This window comes from Sminthopsis crassicaudata, chromosome 6, assembly GCF_048593235.1.
Source record: "Sminthopsis crassicaudata isolate SCR6 chromosome 6, ASM4859323v1, whole genome shotgun sequence".
NCBI lineage: Eukaryota > Metazoa > Chordata > Mammalia > Dasyuromorphia > Dasyuridae > Sminthopsis > Sminthopsis crassicaudata.
The window spans coordinates 242,096,772-242,119,481 of record NC_133622.1 but is presented as its reverse complement, the minus strand read 5'-3'; the positions used below and the strand labels follow the sequence as shown (position 1 = coordinate 242,119,481).

General features: G+C 34.5%; 1 protein-coding gene across 1 annotated transcript; it reads left to right on the top strand.

Moving 5' to 3' along the window:
* The first annotated feature begins 14,189 nt into the window (after positions 1 to 14,189).
* On the top strand, positions 14,190 to 15,159 carry LOC141547511 (olfactory receptor 5T9-like). Its single transcript, XM_074275907.1, is given in 2 exon segments — positions 14,190 to 14,633; positions 14,635 to 15,159. Coding segments are annotated over 2 exon segments (969 nt in total).
* Positions 15,160 to 22,710: the final 7,551 nt, after the last annotated feature.

The following is a 22,710-nucleotide window of genomic DNA, read 5'->3' as shown; positions in this document are numbered from 1 at the left end:
ATGTGGACATTTATTCATATCCATCTCCCTCTACTTTACTTTCAAGTTGACCTCTCAGGAAAACTGCCTACCTGGATATATGTGGTCTATCTGTGGGTATCCTTGTCTAAATCTCTATGATATAAACGATTGAAAATATGGATGACAGGGAGTCATAACTCTTTTCCAGATTGTGTACTTCTATCAAATGACCTAACAAATTTCTTTATAAAACTATTTGGAAAAAGAAGGAAAAAGAAAAAGAAAAAAAAACAGGTTTTGGCATTATTTTCCCTCATGAACAACAATTTAGAAAACTAATGATTATCAAAAAAAAAAATCTGCATGTCAACAAATAAGATAGATTACAATGGGTTCTTATCTGCACAGAAGCAGGAGGGTATATTACTGACACATCAGCAGAACTTCAAGATGATATTGAGACCCAGGCAAAAAGTGTTTATCAAGTCAAAACAAAGTTGATAATTCTTCTCTAATTCTTTCTTACCTCTGATATAATAGACCTTTACTTTTCAGTAATTCTTATATTATTCCTCAGCTTTACTCCAATCTTTTTCCTAGATGTGAAATTCTATTTCCTTACAAGACTAGTACTCTTATCACATATTCATTGTGATCATGCTTGGAAGAATGGAAATGGTGATCATTTCTCTTGAACTCAAATCTCTAAACAGAAGGTAGATATATCCTCTTTATCAACTTTTTAAATGTTCTTTTTATTTTTCTCTTAGCAAGTCTCATTGCCCCTAGTGTGAAATAAGCAGTCATCATTTTATAAAATACAGTTAATTACCCCATCAAGCAGAAGTTAGAGATTGGGAAAACAATTATCACAAATTCCCTTAAACCATTACATTTGGGGTGCTCTAAGTCTTGTCCAAATCTGCCTGGCTCACAGAAATCTCTCAGAAAATTCAGGCCTTTGGTCATCAGAACATTAGAAATAGACTTCTAGGATTCTTCTTTCCAGAACTTATAATATTCACAAAATCCCTACAAAACATTTTAATAGTATATACTTCTGGAGGGATATTCACCTGTTGAGGAAGAAAGACTTCAGTTTACTTATTTCTCCAACTTGAATAATTTATATTCAACTACTTTGCACAAACTTCATGATTGTTTTCATTTATGAGTAGTTCAATGCATTGTCTGCTCACTGATTTCTACTTCAATTCTCTAGCATCCTGCTTCTTATACTGTGGCTTTTGACCTCATAGGGAGTCTCATAACTTAATGTGGAGGTTGTGAAATTATTATTTATTATCAGTAACTGATCTGTAGACCTGTTTTTATTATTATAGCTTTTTATTGACAAAACAAATGCATGGGTAATTTTTCAGCATTGACCCTTGCAAAAATTTCTATTCCAACTTTTCCCCTCCTTCTCTCCACCTCCTCCCCTAGATGATAAGCAGTCCCATAGATGTTAAATAATGTTAAAGCATGTGTTAAATACAATATATATTGTATACCTATTTTATATACCTATATACTTGGGATCAAATAAAAATCTCAGGTGAAAATGGTTCAAACATAAAAGTTTAAAAATCCCTGATCTAGTGCCAAGTGTTTTGCACTTAAAAATATTCAGCTTCCTTCTCCCTGCTTAAGATCATCAAAATACTTGGAGGCAACCAGTTTTGAGAATAAATGCCCAATAAGCAAGCCATACCCGAGCTTGACATAATTATTGAATAATAATAACTTGGGATCTGCATGATCTCATTTTTTCCCAAAGTATAATGCTTTGACCAGCACCAGGTGTTTGCTGCAGGATTCCATCAGCCTAAAGTGATTCATCATATCTCTTGTATGCTTACTATTCCTGTTTCTTATAACTGGTTGTACTTCTATTACTACCATGCTTACTCTGGTTCTGTACCCAAGGGATGATCACGAGGCTTGATGACTCTTAAAGTGTGAGACAAGCAACTTGGAGTCCATTCCCACAGTTCCTAGGAATGTCTGCATTGACCATGCAAGAGATTGTTGTGGGAACGGCTACTCAAGACCTAAAAATACTGTGATGTGATCCACCCTACTTGTATATTTAAATGTATACAAGCCCTGCCTTTGTTCCACCATGTTAAGTCCAGTTTCTCAGGAGAGGAGGATTCCACTTGCAAGCTTTAGCCTCACTCTAAAATTAAACTATTGTTTGATCCTTGACTATCCTGAGTCTGGCCTAGTCTGTTCAGATCCAGACATTCACAGGTTACAAGTCAGTTTCAGTCTAGTTTAAAAATATAATCCTGTCCCATTCAGATCATGTTTTACCTGTCCCCCTTCCTCAGGACTGTCTGAACACCTATCATACCAGTTGTACTCAAAGAAAGCAATGTCATCATAACCTTTCAAGCAAGCAAAATGTCATATAGAGTCAAAATTATTCTTAACAATCAAATATATTTTTCTTTAATCCAATACAAATTATTAGATTAGGATATAGTAGTTATGGTTGTTGCTGGAACCCTTTTCAGTTGTATCTGACTCATCATGACCCCAATTTGGGACTTTCTTTGCAAAGATACTGGAATGGCAAAGATACATTTTCCCCTATTTCAAATAAGGAAAATGAAGCAAATAGGTTTAAGTAACTTGTCCAGGGTCAAATGATTAGCAAGTTTTAGGGGAAATTTGAACTCAGGGAAATATCTGAGCCCTATCCACTGTGCCATCAAGCTGCCCCTTAGATTAGGTAGTCAGAGCCCCTAATCCCTTATTTGCATTCCTTCTGATGACATTTAAGAGATTCAATGATAGGGATGAATTCAGAATCAAGAAATCCTGCTGTGATTGATTATCAAACTAGGACAACGCTGAAGATTCCTCTTTAAACCTCCTTCCCTGCCTTGGATTCACTATGTGATCCATTCTGAGCTGTTTAACCTCTCAATATCTCAGACATAACAGAGTGTGAGCAAGAGTTCTCCTTATATTGAAAGAAATCTGTTACATAGTTAAAAAAAATAAAAATAGTAAAAGTTCAGTTTTGTTTTTTTCATTTTAAGCTCATAACTTATTTTCTTTAAAAAAAATGAATTTCAACAGTACCCCCTCCTTGGACTTATCTAAGCTCCATGGAGGCAGAAATAACTTTCCTGACTTTAGAGTGAGAAATGACTGTCTATGCAACACAATTATAGCATGATTAGAACATTAAAAATTACTTTGATTTTGATCACATTTTTCTTTTCTTATAATAATAATAATAATAATAATAATAAATAAAAAATCAGTATAATAAGATAGTCAATTTACCTGCTGAGGAGAAAAGCTGTGTTCAGAGCTCATATGACCCAGCCCCATAAATCTTACTAAGACTTTTGCTTGCTTTCTGAAGCATCTTGAGTCCTCGGATAAGTAATAAATTACGTATCTCTCACCTCATATAATTCAGGAAAAAATCTCTAATGTACAATATCTTCCCCAGGGGAAAAAAGTGATACTAGGGACTCATTAGTAAGTCCTCTTTTACCATCATCCTGCTCCCCAAGTGAATATGTGAAAAAGGGAATTGGCGATATTATTTGTAAAATGTTATCCTTTTCTCGTGGAATATTGCAGGGAATTAGGTTCAATACATAAAAAATTGATGTGATGGTCTGTTAGCTTTCCTATATCTTATTCTAGCTGGTCTCATCCCAAATATTTCTTATTTATTCCCACTGCTGCTCTCACTTCCCCTTCCTTTCTAGATTTCTCCCTTCTATTTCTGTATTTGAATTTTATCATCATTAGTAAATTAAAATTTGTGATTTAAGAATCTATTCAATATTTTCATATATTCGAGGATGTGTCTCTAAAAAGAGTTACATTATAGACATGTTTTTACCCCCTACGCAGTCTGACATGCATCTAAGTAACAAGTGTAAAAGTCTTTGTGGTGGACTTAGGCACCAGAGGTTATAAAGACAAAAAACATAGGTAAGGGATGGGGCGGGAAGTGATTTCTGTTCAAACTTGGCTCTTGGTCCATTGGGCTGGGCTGTTTGTCCTCATTAGGTTTGGCTACTGGGTTGAGCATCAGCATGAGCTAGAAGGAGTTGTTTCTGTGGCATAGCAGAAGATATTCCAGGTTCAACAAACAAACACGGCAAGGAATTATGGCACATGAAAGTGTTCAGAATCCCTAAAAATATTCACATAACAAATATATTTATTTTAAATTAAATTATAAATACCCAAGTGGTAATCAGATTCTGGTCTAGTAGGAAGTTGTTGGAGACAGATAGTACTTAAATAAGAATTCTCTACCTCATAAGTAGATATTTCATTCAGGCTTCTTATTGGTCCATTCACTTCATACTTTTGAATAACATCCCCTAAGAGTCACTTTCTTTACTTCAGGAATCAGATGGTCCAGGAATATCTCCTCTAATCTAGTATCTTTTCAAGGACATCTTTGTTCCTTTCATTGCTTATCTTGCTTGGTACTGATTTGGGTCTCATTGTGCCAGGTGTCAGTAAGTCAATAAATATTAAATGTTTGACCTGTTTCAGGAAAAATACTAAGCATTAGATACATAAAGAAAACAACTACAATCCCTCCTAGAAGGGTATACAGTCCAATAGGGAGAAAACATGTAAACAAATATGTACTAAGTATATATAGGATAAATGAGAAATAATCAATATGAAAAGGTAGTAAAAATAAAGCAAAACTAGGGAAAAGTGGTAGGTGCTATTTCCCAAATCTATTATTTTTTATCAAGCTTACTCAAATCAAGAGTTGTTCTGTCTTTAAATCAATGCTATCACTCTTTACATTTTCCCTCAATACCTGTGCCAGACTGCATTTTGGAATATATAATCTTTACTTTTGAAGGAGGAAAATGTAAACCACTACAGTGTCTGCCAAGAAAACCACAAATGGTATTATGAAGAATCGGACATGACAAAAATAATTGAACAACCATAATATTTGCTTTAGTCTCTGTATTGATGTATTGTTGACACTGGGAGAAATTCTATCTGGGGTGCAGAGATTCAATAAATGAGCATATAACACTATTTTACTTTTTTTCTAAAAGAAAAAAAATAGGAAAAACATTTAGGAGGAGAATGGAGCAAATTGAGCTATGTAAGCTGAATAACTAGACCATCAAATATAAGAAACAAAATATCTTACCAAAAACTTTACTGACTCAATGATGAATGCAGATTATTTATGGTGTATATATCTCAGTTTTCTCATTTGTAAAATGTAGATAACAATAGCATCTATCTCCCACAAAGTGGGATCATATTTGTAAAGTGCTTAAGGATCTTCATAATTAATTTTAATTATGAAGTTAGCTAGCTAGAGCAGAAAGTAATGCAAGAAGTTGTTTCCTTCAACCTGCCAAAACAACTTAAAATTATAGAGTGAAAAACAAAATATCTTACCAAGAACGTCATTGACTCACTAATGACTACAGAAAGATTTATTTTATATTCTTGTAAAACAAAAACAAAAAACAAAGAAACAACAAAACAAAACAAAAACAAAAACAAACAAACAAACAAACAAACAAACAAAAACATGGGTACCTAGATTAGTAAACACACTTTTGGGAATGGCAAAGACAGTGATTTATTTTCTATCTTGAAGGGCAAACCTATGCCCCATTCTCCATTAAATGGTTGTTACAAAACAGAGAGAGTATGAATCTCTACTGCTCATTACATAGCCATTTCCTACACCCAAGGAGCTTACATTCTTATGAAAGCAAAGTTGAGAGGGTTCCTATTCAAATCCAAAACCTTCACCCTTCATTATTCTTTTATGTCCTTGTGGGTTTCAATTTTCTAATTTAGGTTTTATTTTTCCAATTTAATTTTCTTTTTGTTTATTTATTTAAAATTTTTATAACAGCTTTTTTATTTTTCCAAATATATGCAAATTTAGATTTCAACATTTTCCTTTGCAAAATCTTTTCAAACCTATTTTTTCTCCCTCTGTCCACTCCCCTTCCCTTTTCCCTAGAAAGCAAGCAATACACTGCAGGTTAAACATATGCATTTCTTCCAAACACATTATGTTGTTCAAGATTAATCAAATCAAAAAGAGAAAAAACACAGGAAAGAAAAATAAAACACTATTACCAAAAAAAAGAAAGTGAGAATACTGTACTTTGATCCATATTCAGTCTTCACAGTTCTCTCGTGATACAGATGGCTCTTTACACAACTTTAATGTTCGTAGCTCTGTGGAAACAAAATTCCCATCTAATACTACTCATTTTGCAGTTGTGAAAATTGAAATCTAGGGGGGGGGGGTTAAGCAACTTGCTCAAGTTCAAAAAGCCAAAGACTTTCATCAAGTAATTTCCACAGTAGGTATTCTTTCCATTACAAAAAAACACCTACTTGATTTATTTTTCATGGTATCCAAATAATTCAATATTAATATGAAGATTAGGTCATAATCTTGATGTTCATTGTTAGTTAGAGTGAAATCCACAACTTTATTTTATAAAACCATAGAATGTAACTAGAAGGATCCAAAAAAACTATGTAGTCCATCCCTTCTCAATTTTATAAATGAGGAAAATGAGGCCAGCAATGTCAAGGTGAAAGTCACCCAGGTACAGATTACAGGGCAGAGGATATAGACATCTCTATGGCCCTCTCTGTAAGGATTCAAGATAAAGTGGTTTTATTCTGTTATCTTGATGGGGCTAGCTGCATCCCTTATTAAGTTGGAAATTAGTCCAGGGCCACTCCTACTTAACTTGAATTTAAGTGGTCTCATTCTACTGGAAATCTAGGCCTGGGGGCAATAATATCATTTAATTGATCTCTTACCAAAAAAAAAAAAAAAAAAAAAAAAAGAGAAGCACTTTTAAACTCATAATTTGCAGAGGTCTGAAATGGCATAGCTGCCTATCAAGACCCCCGTCTGCTGTGAAGAGACATCCTTTTATCAGTGTTATATATCTCTTCCAGGATTTATTTGCTAGGACCTTTATCTCTCTGCCAGGATCTTGTCACTTGGAAGTCAGTCTTCCTAGCAAAAGCTGACTTCTGCAGTGCCAAAAATAAACTCCTTTTGTCAGTCAAATATTTTGGGTTCATGAATTATTTCACACTGAATCTGTGCCAACCAGAATGGGATTCTCACACCTCACCTCTCTGCACTGTCACTAACAGCATCATTATCAAGTTACTATGTGCCAGTTAATTACTGAAACTACAAAAAAAAAAAAAAAAGTCCTGATACTCAAGAAATTCACAGTCTAAAGGGGAGACATACAAATAAACATACAAAAATCAGGCATAATTAGGATAAATACAAAATAGTGAATAGAGGGAAGACTCTAGGATTCAAAGAGGTTAAGAAAAAGCTTACTGTAAAAGCCAGGATTTTTTAGTTGGGATTCAAAGGAATCCAGGATAGAAAATGAATAGAGTTGAAGATATAGTGCACTCCAGGCATGAGACAACAAGAGAACTGTCTGTAGAGAAGAAATTGAGTGTCTTATTGATAGATGAGATAGGAAATCAGTGCATTAAATTTGAAAAGTATGCAATGGAGACTTAAATATAAAAAGAATGAAAAGTTGGGAGGCCCATAAAATAATTTAAATAACAAAAGAAAGGATTTTTGCATTTGATTATGAAGTGCATAGGAAGACACTGGGTTTTATTATATAACTGAATGTTTACCTGCCCTTGTAGGAAAGCCACTTTGGTGGCTAAATGGAATAGATTGGAATATGGGAAAACTTGAAGCAGGTAGGCTTACCAGAAGGCATTGCAGTAAACTAGCCATGAAGGGGCAAGGGTCTACACTAAGGTGATGATAGTGTCAATGCAATTAAAGGGGAATATTAGAGAGGTTACAGATGTGAAATTTACAGGTCTTAGCAACACATTAGATGCAGAATATATGAAATGGTGAAGAACTGAAATGACTTTGATATACTAATAGTTAACATTTATATAGTATATACTGTCTGAAAGACATTGTGCTAAGTGATTGACAAATGATGTATTATTTGTTCAACACAGTCCCAGGAGGGAGGTAATGTATCTCTAATTTTATAGGTGAGGATATTGAGAAAAATAGGATTATATGATTTTTCTAGAGTCACACAGCTAGCTACTACATATATGAACTCATATGAGAACTGGAAGTCTTCCTGACTTTAAGCCTAGTGCTCTATTCCCTATATCACGTAGCAGCCCTAATAGCTTCAATTTAATGCTACTTTTAGAGTTACTTCACCTCTGTTTCTCTCATGGATCCTCTTAATCAGTCTAGAAACTATCTCTCTTTCTAGATCAAGTTGTATAAATTATTCTAATAAAATCCCTTTTACATTTGGTTCTTACCTTTCCATTTTTACTGAGATTACATTAGTCCAGGTTAAACTAGCTCTTATAAATCTCTATTGATTTGTCTTTTATTATAATTCCTAATTGATCTCACTTTTTCCATGTCAATCGGTCAAAATAATCCTAGAGAAATAACATAAAAATAACCTCTACCCCCTTTTTTAAATTGACCTTTTTAAAAAATCTTAGTATTAATTTTATTATTAATAAATAACATTATAAATAATTTTATACTAAATAATAATGAAAAGCTTATGCAATTTCATCAGTATAGTCAATGCTTTCACCAAAACAGATTTTTGCCTGTCTGTAAGTTGAGACACATAGAGACTTGAGACATATAGAGGTTAAATGATTTTTTGTGGCTCACACAGACAATGCCAAAGGCAGAATTTGATTCCAGACTTTCCTGACTCCAAGACCCACATTCAATCCATTGCATCAAAAAGCCTCTATGTCAGGGGTTCTCAAACTACTGCCAGTGGGCCAGATGCAGCCAGCTGAGGACCTTTATGTGGCCAGCTGGGTTATGGCAAATGGGCTGAGGGACTGGGACAGAGTGTGAGTTTTTATTTTTACTATAGTCCGGCCCTCCAACAATCTGAGGGACAGTGAACTGGCCCCCTATTTTAAAAGTTTGAGGACCACTGATTTTATGTGAACTGAAATGGCCTTTCTAATAGGGAAAATGACTATTTTTTTTTAAACCCAGAATTTTGATTTCATAGTATGGTATCACTGACACTTGATCAGATACTATACTATGTGTATACTTGTGCATGTGTGTGAGCATCAGTGTGCAAGCATATATATTGTACAATTATTTCTTCCATGTTATGACTTTCCTCAACACAGTTTCAATACATAGTGGGTCAGCTTAAGAAATTAAATGGAGATTCTTTGGGAGTTTTGTGGAAGTCACAGATAATGTGAAAATTTTAGGTGGATTTCCCAGATTGTGGGGATGCTGTAGCCTTAGCCCCCATGTTTGTGTGTGTATGTGTATATATATATGTGAGTGTGTGTATGTATATATATATGTGTGTGTGTATGTATATATATATATATATATATACACATATACACACACATATATATATATATATATATATATATATATATATATATATATTCCACATAGGCATATATATATGTATATATACATTATGCATGCTTGGTGTGTATTTGTATATACACACCTTATACATACTTAAATGTCTGTATCATATATTTGTAGATATACACATTCATATCAAAACAACAGAGTATTAAATATAAAATTAAATTTCTTCATTTATCATCCAACTATCAATTTAGAGATTTCTCCTAAAAGAGTTTTATTCTAAGTAAGTATAGAAGAAAGGAGTCTAATTAGGTAAAAACAGTCCTGTGTGTCATAAGAATCTATCATGAGAGAACCATCCTATTTTCACCTGTTTATCCTTGTGAATTCTACACCAGATTTTGTACCCAAGGATGATTGGGTTGTATCTCCTGAGATGATTCCCAGAAGAAATCCTCAGAAGCTAGAGAAGCAGATATAAGTCACCTGAATTAGATTACATCTTTTTATCCCACACTTTCTGTTGCTCAAGTTTACAGACAAGGTGAGAAATTCTGCAGTTAGAAAAAAGTCTTATGCTTTGTAGAAACTACTTATTTTTAGTCATTCATTCAATGAAGTGATTTTTAAAAAAAAAACATAAATCTTGTAGATTCCAATGCAGAGATTTTAATATCATATTAGCATTTCTTTCACTTTACTATATTTTCATGTTAAAGAATCCTATGATTTGGCAAATGTAAAAAAATACTTGGAAAAATATTATTTTGGTGAATGCAGAGATGGACCCAGGCATAGTTAGGTTTCTCTGAATTATTTTAGGGAAGATGAGAATAGCATCCAATCAGGACATGAGGTTAAAGACTTAAGGATGGACAAAAAGTAAAAGAAGGCAATTCCTTTGTGTGAAATGGAAGACAAGTATCTTTCAGCTGTGATATGTATTTTCCACATCATGCAATCTGCAGCATTTGAAGTTTGGTTATGAGAGCTATTTTGGTCTTTGTATTAATTCTGCTAAGTAAATTTCTCCAATCAATTCTACAGTATATTTTCCCTAAGTTGTCATGTAATTAACTGTATTATTTTTGAAAGATTTCTTTCTCATCACCTTTTAGTTATGAAATATTGACCAATTTTCCCATGGAGTTTGGAATCTTTCTGATATCCACCTTGGTAATGATTGTGGCCAAAATTAGTTCTCTGTCTCCCCCCCCCCCATTTTCTTCCTATTTATAATACTTCCAAGAAGACATTCTTTTCTATTAATATTCATCTTCATCCAACCTGTGCTGTTATTATTCTAGATCAGTCTACAATTGTTAAATCAGATTTCCTAGCAAACATCTCCTATGGTAGGTATAAGACTCCTCATTTTCCATCTGAAGCTTCAGAGAGTCAGTGTTTTCTATATTCCCAGGTGGAATCTCTTTCAAGAAATGTCGATAAAGTGAACTTCTTTTAATGTACCAGATGTCAATCTGAATTTGATAGAAAACAGCTGACACAACTTAATTGAGGTCTTTAATCAGGACAAGTGAGTTGGAATCTAGGGTACCACAAAGCAAGTTCAAGGATACCCAAGGAAAGGGCTTGAAACAGGGTTCATATAGAGTACTAAGGTACAGAAAGTGAGTGGGCTGTGGGCAAAAGGGGTCATCCAAAGATCAAAGGATGGAAATGGGGCAAACAGCAGGTGGGAGGAATTTTTATTTCTTTTTCATACTTTCACAAGGTAAGTTGTTTTGAATGATAAACAAATGTCCTTAGAGAAAGCCTGGGAACCTCTGGAGGGGAGAGATTGGGACATTGAAAAAATTAGAGGCTGAGAGTGATAATATCTAGTCATTCTTGGGCAATTCATGGATCTGGGGAAAAGAATAAGATCAGATTCAGTCAGTTGAGTTTGATATCCTTTTCTGTCTGTAAAACTTAAAAGCAGTACAAGAAGTCAATTGTGGTCATTTGATTACAGGGAATTTGTTGCTTATTCTTGGTCCACTGGTTAATAGCTCTACCATGTTCATCTTAGTGAATTGTCACTTAGCATTACTATTCTTTCTTTCCTGCCCAAATTGCACTGTCCCAGAAACAATTCTTCAAACACTGATTGACAGTTTGGTATGAGTAGAGAAAAGACAATGGGAGAAATAATGTACACTAAAAAATTAAGTGAGGAGAACTGAAGTAATTGAGGGAGAAAAAATATTTATATCAGAATTGATATTGACAGAGAAAAAATAGTACTGTATATTCTACAGGCAAATAGAGGATAAGAAATCTGAAGACTTCATGGGTCTAGAATATAAAAATTGGAATGGATCTTAGAATATAATCTAGAATGTCAGAGATGAAATGGTTTTAAAAATTAGAACATAGAATGATAATGATAGGGCTGGAATGGACCTAAAAAACTTGTAGGTTCCAAGGGTTTCCTAAGTTTATTCTAGAGAAAATCCAGGAAGAAATGCCATCTTGAAAAATATCTTAGAAAATTCTAGTACACAACTGGAAGAAACTTCTCTAATCATTAACTCAATGTGTGATCTCTCATTCTCTTATTAAGGTGTCTATATTGAGAACATCCAAAATATGTGATATTCTCAACTTAAGAAAGCATGAATAAATGTTTCCAAAGGCCTCCTGAACACAAAAGCATATGAACTTCATATGACAGGCAATCCTGATCCAATCTGATGCAATCCAATTCACTGAAACCTTTGTTGTGTTGTGGTAAGTAATGGAATCAAAGGGGGATGGGGAAGTTGAGTCTTCAACAAACTTGAATTTTATTATGAGGGATATGTTATACAAATAAAATTAAAAACAAAAACAAAACAGTAACTTTAAGAAGGAAAGAGAATTAAAAATGGAAGAGGATCAGAAAAATATAGGATGTGTGATATAAAATGGAATTAACAAAGGGGTATTTTTGTCTTTATTAACACTCTGCTAAGTAAATATCTATAATTAACTTCTGGGGTTTAATTAGACTTCAAAAACTCATTAGGCTTCTGAAAATCCATGCAATTTCCAACATTTTTTAAACCAATTTTTATTTTGGAAATTTCAAGAATATGGGATTCTGCTAAGAGGGAGTACTAAGGCCACCTTGACCCTTGATGCACAATAAGTTTTCTGCCATGTTGCAGAAACACCCTTGTTGAAGAAGGAGCATTGATTTGTGATTGTGGGAAGGAGTGTAAGCTGAGGGTTACAGCAAGTGGCTATATGAACAGGGATGCCTGAACAGGGCCTCTCACCTATGAGCAAGCTGCAGAATTGCTGGATTGGCTCTCCTCCCATTGGCAGATACCGGCCATACTCAATGGCCACAAGCTGCTTTTCTGAATGTTGACTAAGGATTGCCTACTGTCCACACGCTGATCACGCTTGCAAAAATGTATATCAACAAGGCTTTACAGCATAATAACTGAGCTCTTTTCATACCCAAGGAGTCTCCTGCCCCATTCATCTTGGCTCCGAGATCAAAAGGCTCATACGCCATGCCATGAGGTCTTAAAATCTGGCCACAACAGGAAATATTTACCAATTTTTTCCCAAAATAGGAGTTTTTTTCTGTCATCAACCTCCATTATAGTGGGGGTCTTTCCTCCACCCCTCTTCCTCTCCTAGCCCCTCGTTCCTTCAATCTAGCTAGAATAAGACTTCAAAGAAGACCTTTTTTTCTTCCAGTTGGTTTCCCTCCACCTAAGGCATGTTGATATTGTATGTGATTATTTGAAATCTTGAGTCATTAAATATATACTGAAAATCTTCTATAGTAGGGAAAAGATATATAAGTTAAGTCTTGAAGAAAATAAAATATTTTAGAAATTCATTTTACATGAGAAACTATTCACAATATGGAACAAAAGAAAAAGAGTGGGTACATTCATTTAATGATAAATTGACTTTTTTCTGGAATATAATGATAGCAATATGATATAATGTATAATATGTCTAGAAACGTAGGTTAGGAACATTTTGGAAAGAAGTTAAATATTAGGGTGTTTTGGAAATTGATCATTTAACATAAATGTGCTGCACGAATAATTTTCTCTTATTACTTTTATAATTGAATACTCTATAGAGATTTGACAGATATTTCTTGGTCTGAGTTTCCTTCTCTGTAAAATGAGATAATAGAATGAGATAGTTCTAAAGTTTCTCTTTCAAACTAGCTTAAATCATGGGTGGGGATATTTAAGACAAGGGAGATGACCATGATATTTTTCTATTGACTTTAAATATTGTCCCCACAGAAAAACAAAACAAAATGATACCTTGTCTGTCTCATCAATACCAAGCTTCTCCATCATCTAGATATGTCATCATTATCAAAGCATTCAGTTGGACTTGTTAACAAAACAAATGCATTTAACATTCCCTAAATCTGTGCTGTATTTATAATATTTCCCTTTAATAGTGAAGTGTTCTGAAATACATAAATACTGACCAAATAGGGAAAAATACAACAACCCTCAATCACTTTTCAGTTTAAACAAATGATTCCTTGCCCCTTCAATAGACTCGTCTGCTTCTAAGAAGGCTACCAATAGCATATTTCTTTCCCTCATCATTTCTTGCATGGATTAATGCCTAGGATAGTATGGAATACCAAAGACAAGTAAATAATAATGCAACTAATGCTATAAGATGCCAAATATTGACATTATAATATGTATGTACAATTTAGCATTCTACATATTAGGTGCTCAAAAGTCTATATTGAACTGTATTAAATAATATCTACAACTCTTTTGTCCTCAGGGTGTGATAAATGTGAAAAAAAGGAATCATGTCTAATCACACAGAAGTGACCATATTTATTTTGATGGGGTTTACAGAAGATCTGGAGGTACAAATCATTCTTTTTTTGGTGTTCTTTGTAGTCTATCTCTTTACACTTGTGGGAAATCTGGGATTGGTGGTATTAGTTGTGGTGGATTCCCGCCTCCATACCCCTATGTATCATTTCTTGAGTGTCTTATCTTTCTTGGATGCTTGCTATTCCTCAGTGATCACACCGAAGATGTTAGTAAATTTCTTAGTAAAGGATAAAACCATTTCCTTCTCAGGTTGTGTAGCTCAGATGCTTATCTCTGTAAGTTTAGGCACTACTGAGTGTTTCCTGTTGGCTGTCATGGCATATGACCGCTACATTGCAATCTGTAACCCTTTGCTCTATACAGCCATCATGACTCCTCGAGTCTATGTGCCTCTTATCATTGGCTCATATGTAGGGGGGTGTGTCACATGCCATTTTACACACTGTGGCCACATTTAGTTTATCCTTTTGTGCATCCAATGTAATTAAACATATCTTTTGTGACATCCCTCCCCTCTTGGCTATTTCATGTTCTGACACCCACGTCAATGAACTGCTGCTTTTCATCTTTGTGAGCTCAATTGAAATCTTCACCATCCTGATTGTCCTGGTTTCCTATGGCTTCATCTTGGCTGCCATTATGAAGATCCACTCAGCTGAAGGGAGAAGGAAAGTCTTTTCTACTTGTGGCTCTCACCTCACAGGTGTTTCTATCTACCTTGGGACAATCCTCTTCATGTACTTGAGACCTTCTTCCAGCTACTCTTTGGACTATGACATGGTGCTATCTGTTTTTTATACTATTCTGATACCTATGTTGAATCCTATAATCTATAGTTTGAGAAATAAGGATGTGAAAGAGGCAGTTAAAAAAGTTTTAGAGAAAAACAAGTTTACTAGTCATCTTTTAAATAGTGAAGTAAATATTAGATGGAAATGATAAAACATGATAAGAGTGGATAAAATAATAAAAAATAGTCAAGAAAATAGAATAAACTCATGATTTATCTCATTTTTATTTAATCTGATCTTTGTCTATTTAATTTGCAATAATTTATCTATGCAGAATAATTCTGGTCATTATTTGTATTTTGCCATTGACCCACAAAATATGTTTGCATAAGTCTAAAAATATTCCAAGGCCTTTCTTGATAGCAGTTCTCCTCTTTGATGATATTTTTCCCCTATGTCCCTGGTCATATTCTTGTTTTAGGAACTTTACAGATTTTTTTTTTTTTCTATAAGTGGGTTAAATCTAACCAACTTATTAAAAAGACAGGTAAAAAATTAAAGTTCAGATATTATCTAACCTAAGGATAGAGGTCTTTATGAATACAACTGGGGAGGAAAGAGTGAATTTCTTTAGTGCTACTGAAGAGACAGAACCTTTCCTAGGCTAAAATTAAATGTGATCACTTCTGGCATTGATGATGTGTTATTACAAATCATCAATAAATTAAATAATAGGATCCCAATGGGGTGTGTGTGTGTGTGTGTGTGTGTGTGTGTGTGTGTGTAGGCATTTTTATAAACTCTATTATATTCAGCACATATCAGTATTTTGAAATCTAATGTACTTATGTTTAATTATACTAAAGATTAAGGGAATTTAAAATTGTAGCTATGTTGAAATAACTACTCTACTCCCATAAACTGGAAATAGTAATGGAATTACATAGCTTAATGCTGGTGGAGACATTTTTAAAAAGTCTTTTTTGAAGGTGATATGGAAATATATGACAAGAATTTACAAACAATCATTCTTTGAATAAAGAATCTGGTAACCATAAGTAAACACTATGAAATTTATCACAAAGAAAATAAGGGTCATGAGCTGAATGATAATTATATGAACATTAATTATAACCGAAAATTGGAAATGTTTCAAATGTATAGTATTTATTGAATGCATCCACAGATGATAACATGTAAATTTGATAGCATATTGCAAGGTAATTAAAACTAGTAAATATAGGAATGTATTTAATGTGGGAAAATTTTGAAAGGCTTTTATGAAATATTGTAAATCAATAGAAAGAGAAATTGAAAATGAGTATGCACACTAAATCTGATTTAGTACTAATCTAGAAATAAATTGGGAAAAGAGAAAATAGAAATAATCAGAAAAATACATTGCTATTTTTATGAAAACTGAGATTAAAATTATGAACACTTATAAATGCATATTTACTATTTTTGGATATGTATGAGATGGAGTATGAAATCTCTCTTACCCAATTTGACTATTGGGAAGTTTCTGTAGGTACAATAGAAAGATTTAATTCAGCTCTTGTAAGAAAAGGGCCAACATACTATCTAAACAGTTCAGAATAGAATGGGTATATGTTAAGGGCAGAAGGGTACTTATAGGACCAAGATGGAAGTACACTCTCCCCTTCCTGTTGGTATTTAAATTAATTAAATGTACTGGAAAGGAAGCAACTATTGACCAATGGTCAGAAACATTTACTTTCTGTTGGTCACAAGACTCTCTGAGACTCAGGATTTGACCTTTCTGCCCTAGAGTCCTATAGGAGTATGACTTCCTGAGACTCAGGCCTAAGGTATATCCTATTTTTGAAAAATATTCATGTATTTCATTCAATATTTCAAGCAAAATGCATGACACAATTTTAAAAGGCTATTAAATGACTGTTTTGCTGAGAGTAGAGACAAAAATATTTATAAACTTTGCTATCTCCTTTCTCAATAATAGCTCACCCTAGAAATCATTTATACTTCTAAAATTAAATTATTTTTTGACTTCATATTTTTTCAACCGAGGTTGCTTGTGTGTAAATATTTTCTCTCTCAGTGTTAAATCTTTGAAGCAGCATTTCACACACATTCTTTAGATTTTCCTAAACAAATTTATACATAGTTGAAATCCAATAAATTCTTATTGATTTGAACAGAATTAATTACTCTGGCATGCCATATTATGATTAAGTCATTTTTTTTTTTTTTCAGACTGGAAAATAATCTAGGTTAGGGAAAATGGAATCACAAAGCTTGGTTTCTTCCATATGACATCACAGTCTCAGATCACAGATTTAGAAGTTTTTACATTTTTTATTTCCAGTTTCAAATTTTCTTACTCCCTATATTTCTTCCATACTCCTTGAGATGGTAAGAAATATGATACCTTATTTATATATATATATATATATATATATATATATATGCATATAAAGTTACATTTTATATAAAGTTATGCAAACTATATTTTTATATTAGTAACATTATTTCCCAAAGCAAAAAAGTTAGGAAAAATTTTGAAATGCTTTATTTTCTATTCCAACTTTTCTGTCTGGATTAAAATACATTTTATTTCATCATGAGTCTTCTGGAATCATCTTGGATCATTGTATTGATGGAATATAGCTTCTAGGGGAAACAACAATTATTTTAAGGTTCCCTGACTTTAGGGTGCTTCTATTCCAATAATATGCCAGTGATTCTGAATCTTCTGACTTTGGATTCTGTGATCCTGAAATCACCTCCCTAATCCCCCCAACCTTGGCATACTATTGTGCTGGAAACCTCTCTGTCAATGATTGTAAAAGTCTTCTGGCCTGGGATTATAACATTTCTTCCCTTAGACTTTAGGGAAAATTAGTGATCCTGATACTCTTTAACCTTAGGATGTTATTGTTCTAACACTCTGTCAATGATTCTAACTTCTCTGGCTTTAAAATAGTCCTAGATCTACTAGTCAGTGATAACTAAATTCCTCAGTTCTACCTCTAGGCCATAAAATTAGCATATCAATAATATAAAGAATTAGATAAATTTGTCTCCTTGCTTCAGGTACTTTACTAAATTCTTGGATTTAGCCCACAAAAAAGTTAACTAATTAAAATCAAAATAACATCTTAGCAGATTCTCATAGTTTTGAGAGTGATGAGGTAACATGATGAGGTAAATACCTAATAATACCTCAATAGGATTAAGTGAGGTCTAGTTGCAGGATTCAGGATACAGGGAGTCACATGGAGCTCCCCTGCTACCCCCTTAGGATTAGGCGCAAGGATACAAAGTTAAATCAGGTCTAGTGGAGGCCAGAGTCCCCTGTAAATGAATTTACAGGCCGAAAACCTAGATGGGTAAAAAGATGCTTATTGCCAGGTTTGGAAGCAAGGTTGCGGTCTGGTTAGTAAAAGGCATTAGATAGAGGAAGATATACACAGAAAGCGGTGGGGACAGAGAATCTCTGATGCAAGCATCTTGGCTGGCATCTTTCAAATCTCTGACCCAAAGATGATTCTAGCATTGCTCTTTTTATCTTCTTGAAGAAGCCATCTGGGCGGAGCTCAGGTTAATTCCTTGAAGGCCAGATTTTTTTGGCGGGCTTTATCCAAGCCAGCTCAGATACAGTGGGGGGGGGGGGGAGGCTGGGTACTAGTTTGATCAGATCTTGTATCAAAGGGGGCTGAAAACCCAAACCAACTGGGGGCTGGGCACAACCCAAACTGGCTCAGATACAGATCTTTTCCCCTAGGAATATCTTGTCCCAAAGGTAGATCAGACAAGTAATCTTAAAGGGGCTACGCCAGCAATAAATATGAAGTTTGGCAATTATTCATTTTAAGATGGCAAGACAAATTCCTGAAACAGAGAGGACAATTCCAGGAATTTACTCCATTCTGAAGGAAAACAAAACAAAACAAAACAAAACAAAACAAAATCTAGGTAAATAGTAACTATTTGCTAACCCATCTTTGAGCTTTAGCATTTTATCATGTTGGGAATCCCCTTCTGCTTCTTTGGAAAAGCACCCCCGAAGGTACTGAAGGATCCTATCTACTTCACTCCCTGTAGTAATCCTGAATGTATCTCAGTTGGGATTGCTAACAAGATCAATATAGCCCAAGTCCCTTTATTTGCTAACTCTTCTCATTTCAGAACGGTAGGGAAATTCAAATTCTGCCTCACTTGTAGAATTAGAGGAAGCAGTCATGGGGTTCCCACACAACCCTACCCAAACACCTCCCTTCCCAATCCAGTTTGGAGGAATGGAGATGGAGTGAGTTTCAGGTACCATGGTTAGCATTCCCTGAGCCCTGGCACCTAAAACTACCATCAAAAGGAGATTCAAGCACCAGTCACATCAGCTTTCAGCAGGTTCTGTTCAGGAATTGCCTGAGAAGAATTTAGGTACCCCTAACACTACCCAGCATTCAGGGTAGGTGAGAAGCCAGTCAGCCTCTATATTTCACATTCGTGAATATTTCTGTGAACCCATAGAGAACCTGAAACTACTCTTTTGCAGGACTCCTGGAAACACTGGAAACATACTGCATAGAGAAGAGTGACATTGTCTCTGTCTTCTCTTTTTCACTTTAGTTTTCTTTCTTTCTTATAATTTTCCACTTTTACCAGATGTATCTTTAACAATACCCCAAAGATGAGACCTTTGCTCCCAGAATTTTCTCTCCAGCTATTTTTTGGTGTTACTCTGTGTCCTATTCCAGTGGGGAAATAACTCCTTAGTCAGGTTAGGGAACTCTGTGGGCAGTAGGGACATTCAGGATTGTTGGGTGTGCCATCAGCATTATCAGGGTAGTCCATATATGTGACTTGATGCATTATTTCCAAAGGCCCCATACCCAAATGTCACTATCTCTACTCTAGAAGCCATCCCATTTATACTTGCTACCCCTAGGGGAATAACTTTAAAGTGATTATCTCCTGTTTTTTCTGGAAAAGATCTCTTACCTACTATCTCAATACCTATATAACAGGTACAGTAACTGTCACTGTAACCCATAATAGCTTCACCTCAGCAATATATACTACCTGTGAAGGCAGGTCAAGAGCTCTATGTACTTGTATTTGTGACTATGGGCCATCCTTACAAATAATTGTAGGATATCCATTCCAAAATTATTCTGGCAAACTCCCTCATAATGCTTCTACTCCACATTCCATGAAGCTTCTTCCTAACTCTCTGACAACTAACATTCTTACTGGTAGATTTGTTTCTTCCAAACTCCAAGCTATGGGTTTTCAACTATGTATTCACCTTGAATACAACTGGCTAAACAATTCTGACACTCAGCACTTCTCTGGATGCTGTTGCTATTATTTTCAAGTCATATGCTTCCTTTCCTCAGTCTGGACCCTACTAGGAAGGGACAGCTCTATACCCCTTATCAGCATGAAGCAGTTCCAAAAGATGAGATTTCTGTCCTTTTGTTCCAAATGAATTTGGGGTGCAAACTGCTTGAAAGGAGAAATAATTGAATATAGTTTTTAGGGGAGATAGTAAGAATTTTAATGTCCCTTTGACCTTAGGGTGCTTCTTTTCTAACTTTCTGTCAGTGATTCTAAATCTTCTGGCTTTGGAATCTATGATCCCAAGGTCCTCTGATCTAAGAATGCTATTATTCTGTCAATGATTATAAAATTATTCTGGCCTAGAAATATAATAATATTTCTTAAACTTTAGGGAAGATATATTAGTGATCCCGAGACTCCCTAATCCTTGGATACTATTGTTTGGACAATCTTGTCGGTCAATGATTCTAAATTCTTCTGGCTTTAGGATAGTACTAGGTCTACTGGTCAATGATAGCAAAATTCCTAAAATTACTCCTCAGTTCTACCTGGAGGCCACAAATTAGCATATCAATGACAAGAAGCACTAGATAATGTGTCTTCTTGCTTCAGGTAGTTTGCTAAATTTTTAGATTTTAGAGTACTTCAATTGACCTTACAATTACAACAAAATTTGCCCTTTGACTGGGATATGTATTCAAGCCTGAAAAATCTTTTGAGACACCTCATAACAAGGTCTGCAACTGTCAAAATTTTGGGGTCCCTTCCCAATTTCAACAGTAGTATTCAAAGTTATTGTCTTTCATAGCTGATTATTGTATTCATATTGCTCTCACCCTATACATTATTCTTCTGGTTTGGCTCACTTTAGTTTGCATTAGTTCTTATAAGTCTTTCCAAGTATTTCTAAAACCATTCCCTTTTTTATTTCTTAGAATACAATAATATTATTTCACATGTATACATCATGATTTATCAGCCATTCCACAATTAATGGGAACCTCTTCAATTTCTGATTTTTTGACATTGTTGTGAAGAGTTGTCTGTAGACCTAGAAGCATTATTGTTGGGTCACAGGATATATACACTTTTATAGTCATATGAACATAGTTCCAAACTGAACTACACAATAGTTTTCTGTTTTGTTATATTTTTCGATTTCAACTTTTTCTGTGTCATCTTGCTTTTTCATGCCATCTTCTGCTTCTGCAGAACTCCCACAAACTTCTTGGATTTCTTATGCAAACTATTTATGTTAGGATTCTTACAAGGTGCTAAGTCACTGGAATGATAGACAATAATTATCTAATTTAGCATGGTTCAGTATGATTGATCTGATCCTTCAAGGAGATATTATGGGCCAGAACTTGAGACAAGGTAATGTACTTAGTTCACATCTTTAAAGGAGTGCATACCTTTAAAGGAGTTCACTCATTGGTTCACACATTAGACTTCACACCTTTAGAGAGCATATATAAAGAGTAAAGGAAAAGCCTGCTCATGGATTTTGGGAGATTCTCTACTAGGGTGGACTTCCAGGAGATTCACAACTAGGACTGACTTCCAGGAGATTCACATGCCCACCCACAAGCCCACTCTCTGGGAGGAGGAGTTGAGTCATTCCAGCTTCCACCTTTGTGCTGGCTGGAGACATTCGGACAAGAGCTCTCGGGAACCAAGAAGAGAGATAGGCATCTAAAAAAACTAACAAGGCCCAGGAAAAGATTTAGCATTTTGAAGGACACAATAAAGGATCTGGACTTTAGCTCCTGGCTTCATTTGGGCTTATTGAAACTAAACTAAAACTAAGGCTGCTTCCAAAAGCTCTCCAAGAGATCTGCTCCCAGAGAACAATTACAATTTAGAGGACAGAACATTACACATTTATATAGCAAAATAATGATGGGGAAACTAGATATGTGAAGGAGTAGCTGGAGTTGGTAAGGAAAAACAAGAGAGAGCAATATTGAGTAAGTTGTACATATTGAAAATATCCATAAGGAGGTGATTCACAAATGTTCAAGGAACACGTGTTTATTAAATTACTATTATATGCCATATCCTGCATTAACTATTTGTGGTAAAAATATGAAATTATGATTGATTTAGATCTCAAGGAGCTTACATTCTACTACAATGATAAAACATGGTCATAGCTGAGCAAATAGTAAAGAGATACATAATAAGATATAGTGATATTTTGTAGAAAACATAAATTTTGGGAGAGCTAAGAGTATCAATTGCTATACAAAGGAAAAGGATGATAAAGACTGAGGCACTATCTTTGGCAATAAAGAAATCATTGATATCCTGAATGAAAGTTCTCAGTTATAATAGAAAAGTTAATTTAAAAGTCAAATTTCATGGGCTTTATATTTAAATTCCTTTTGATTGTAATGCACTGCTACTTGCAGACCAAATTTTTTTCCAG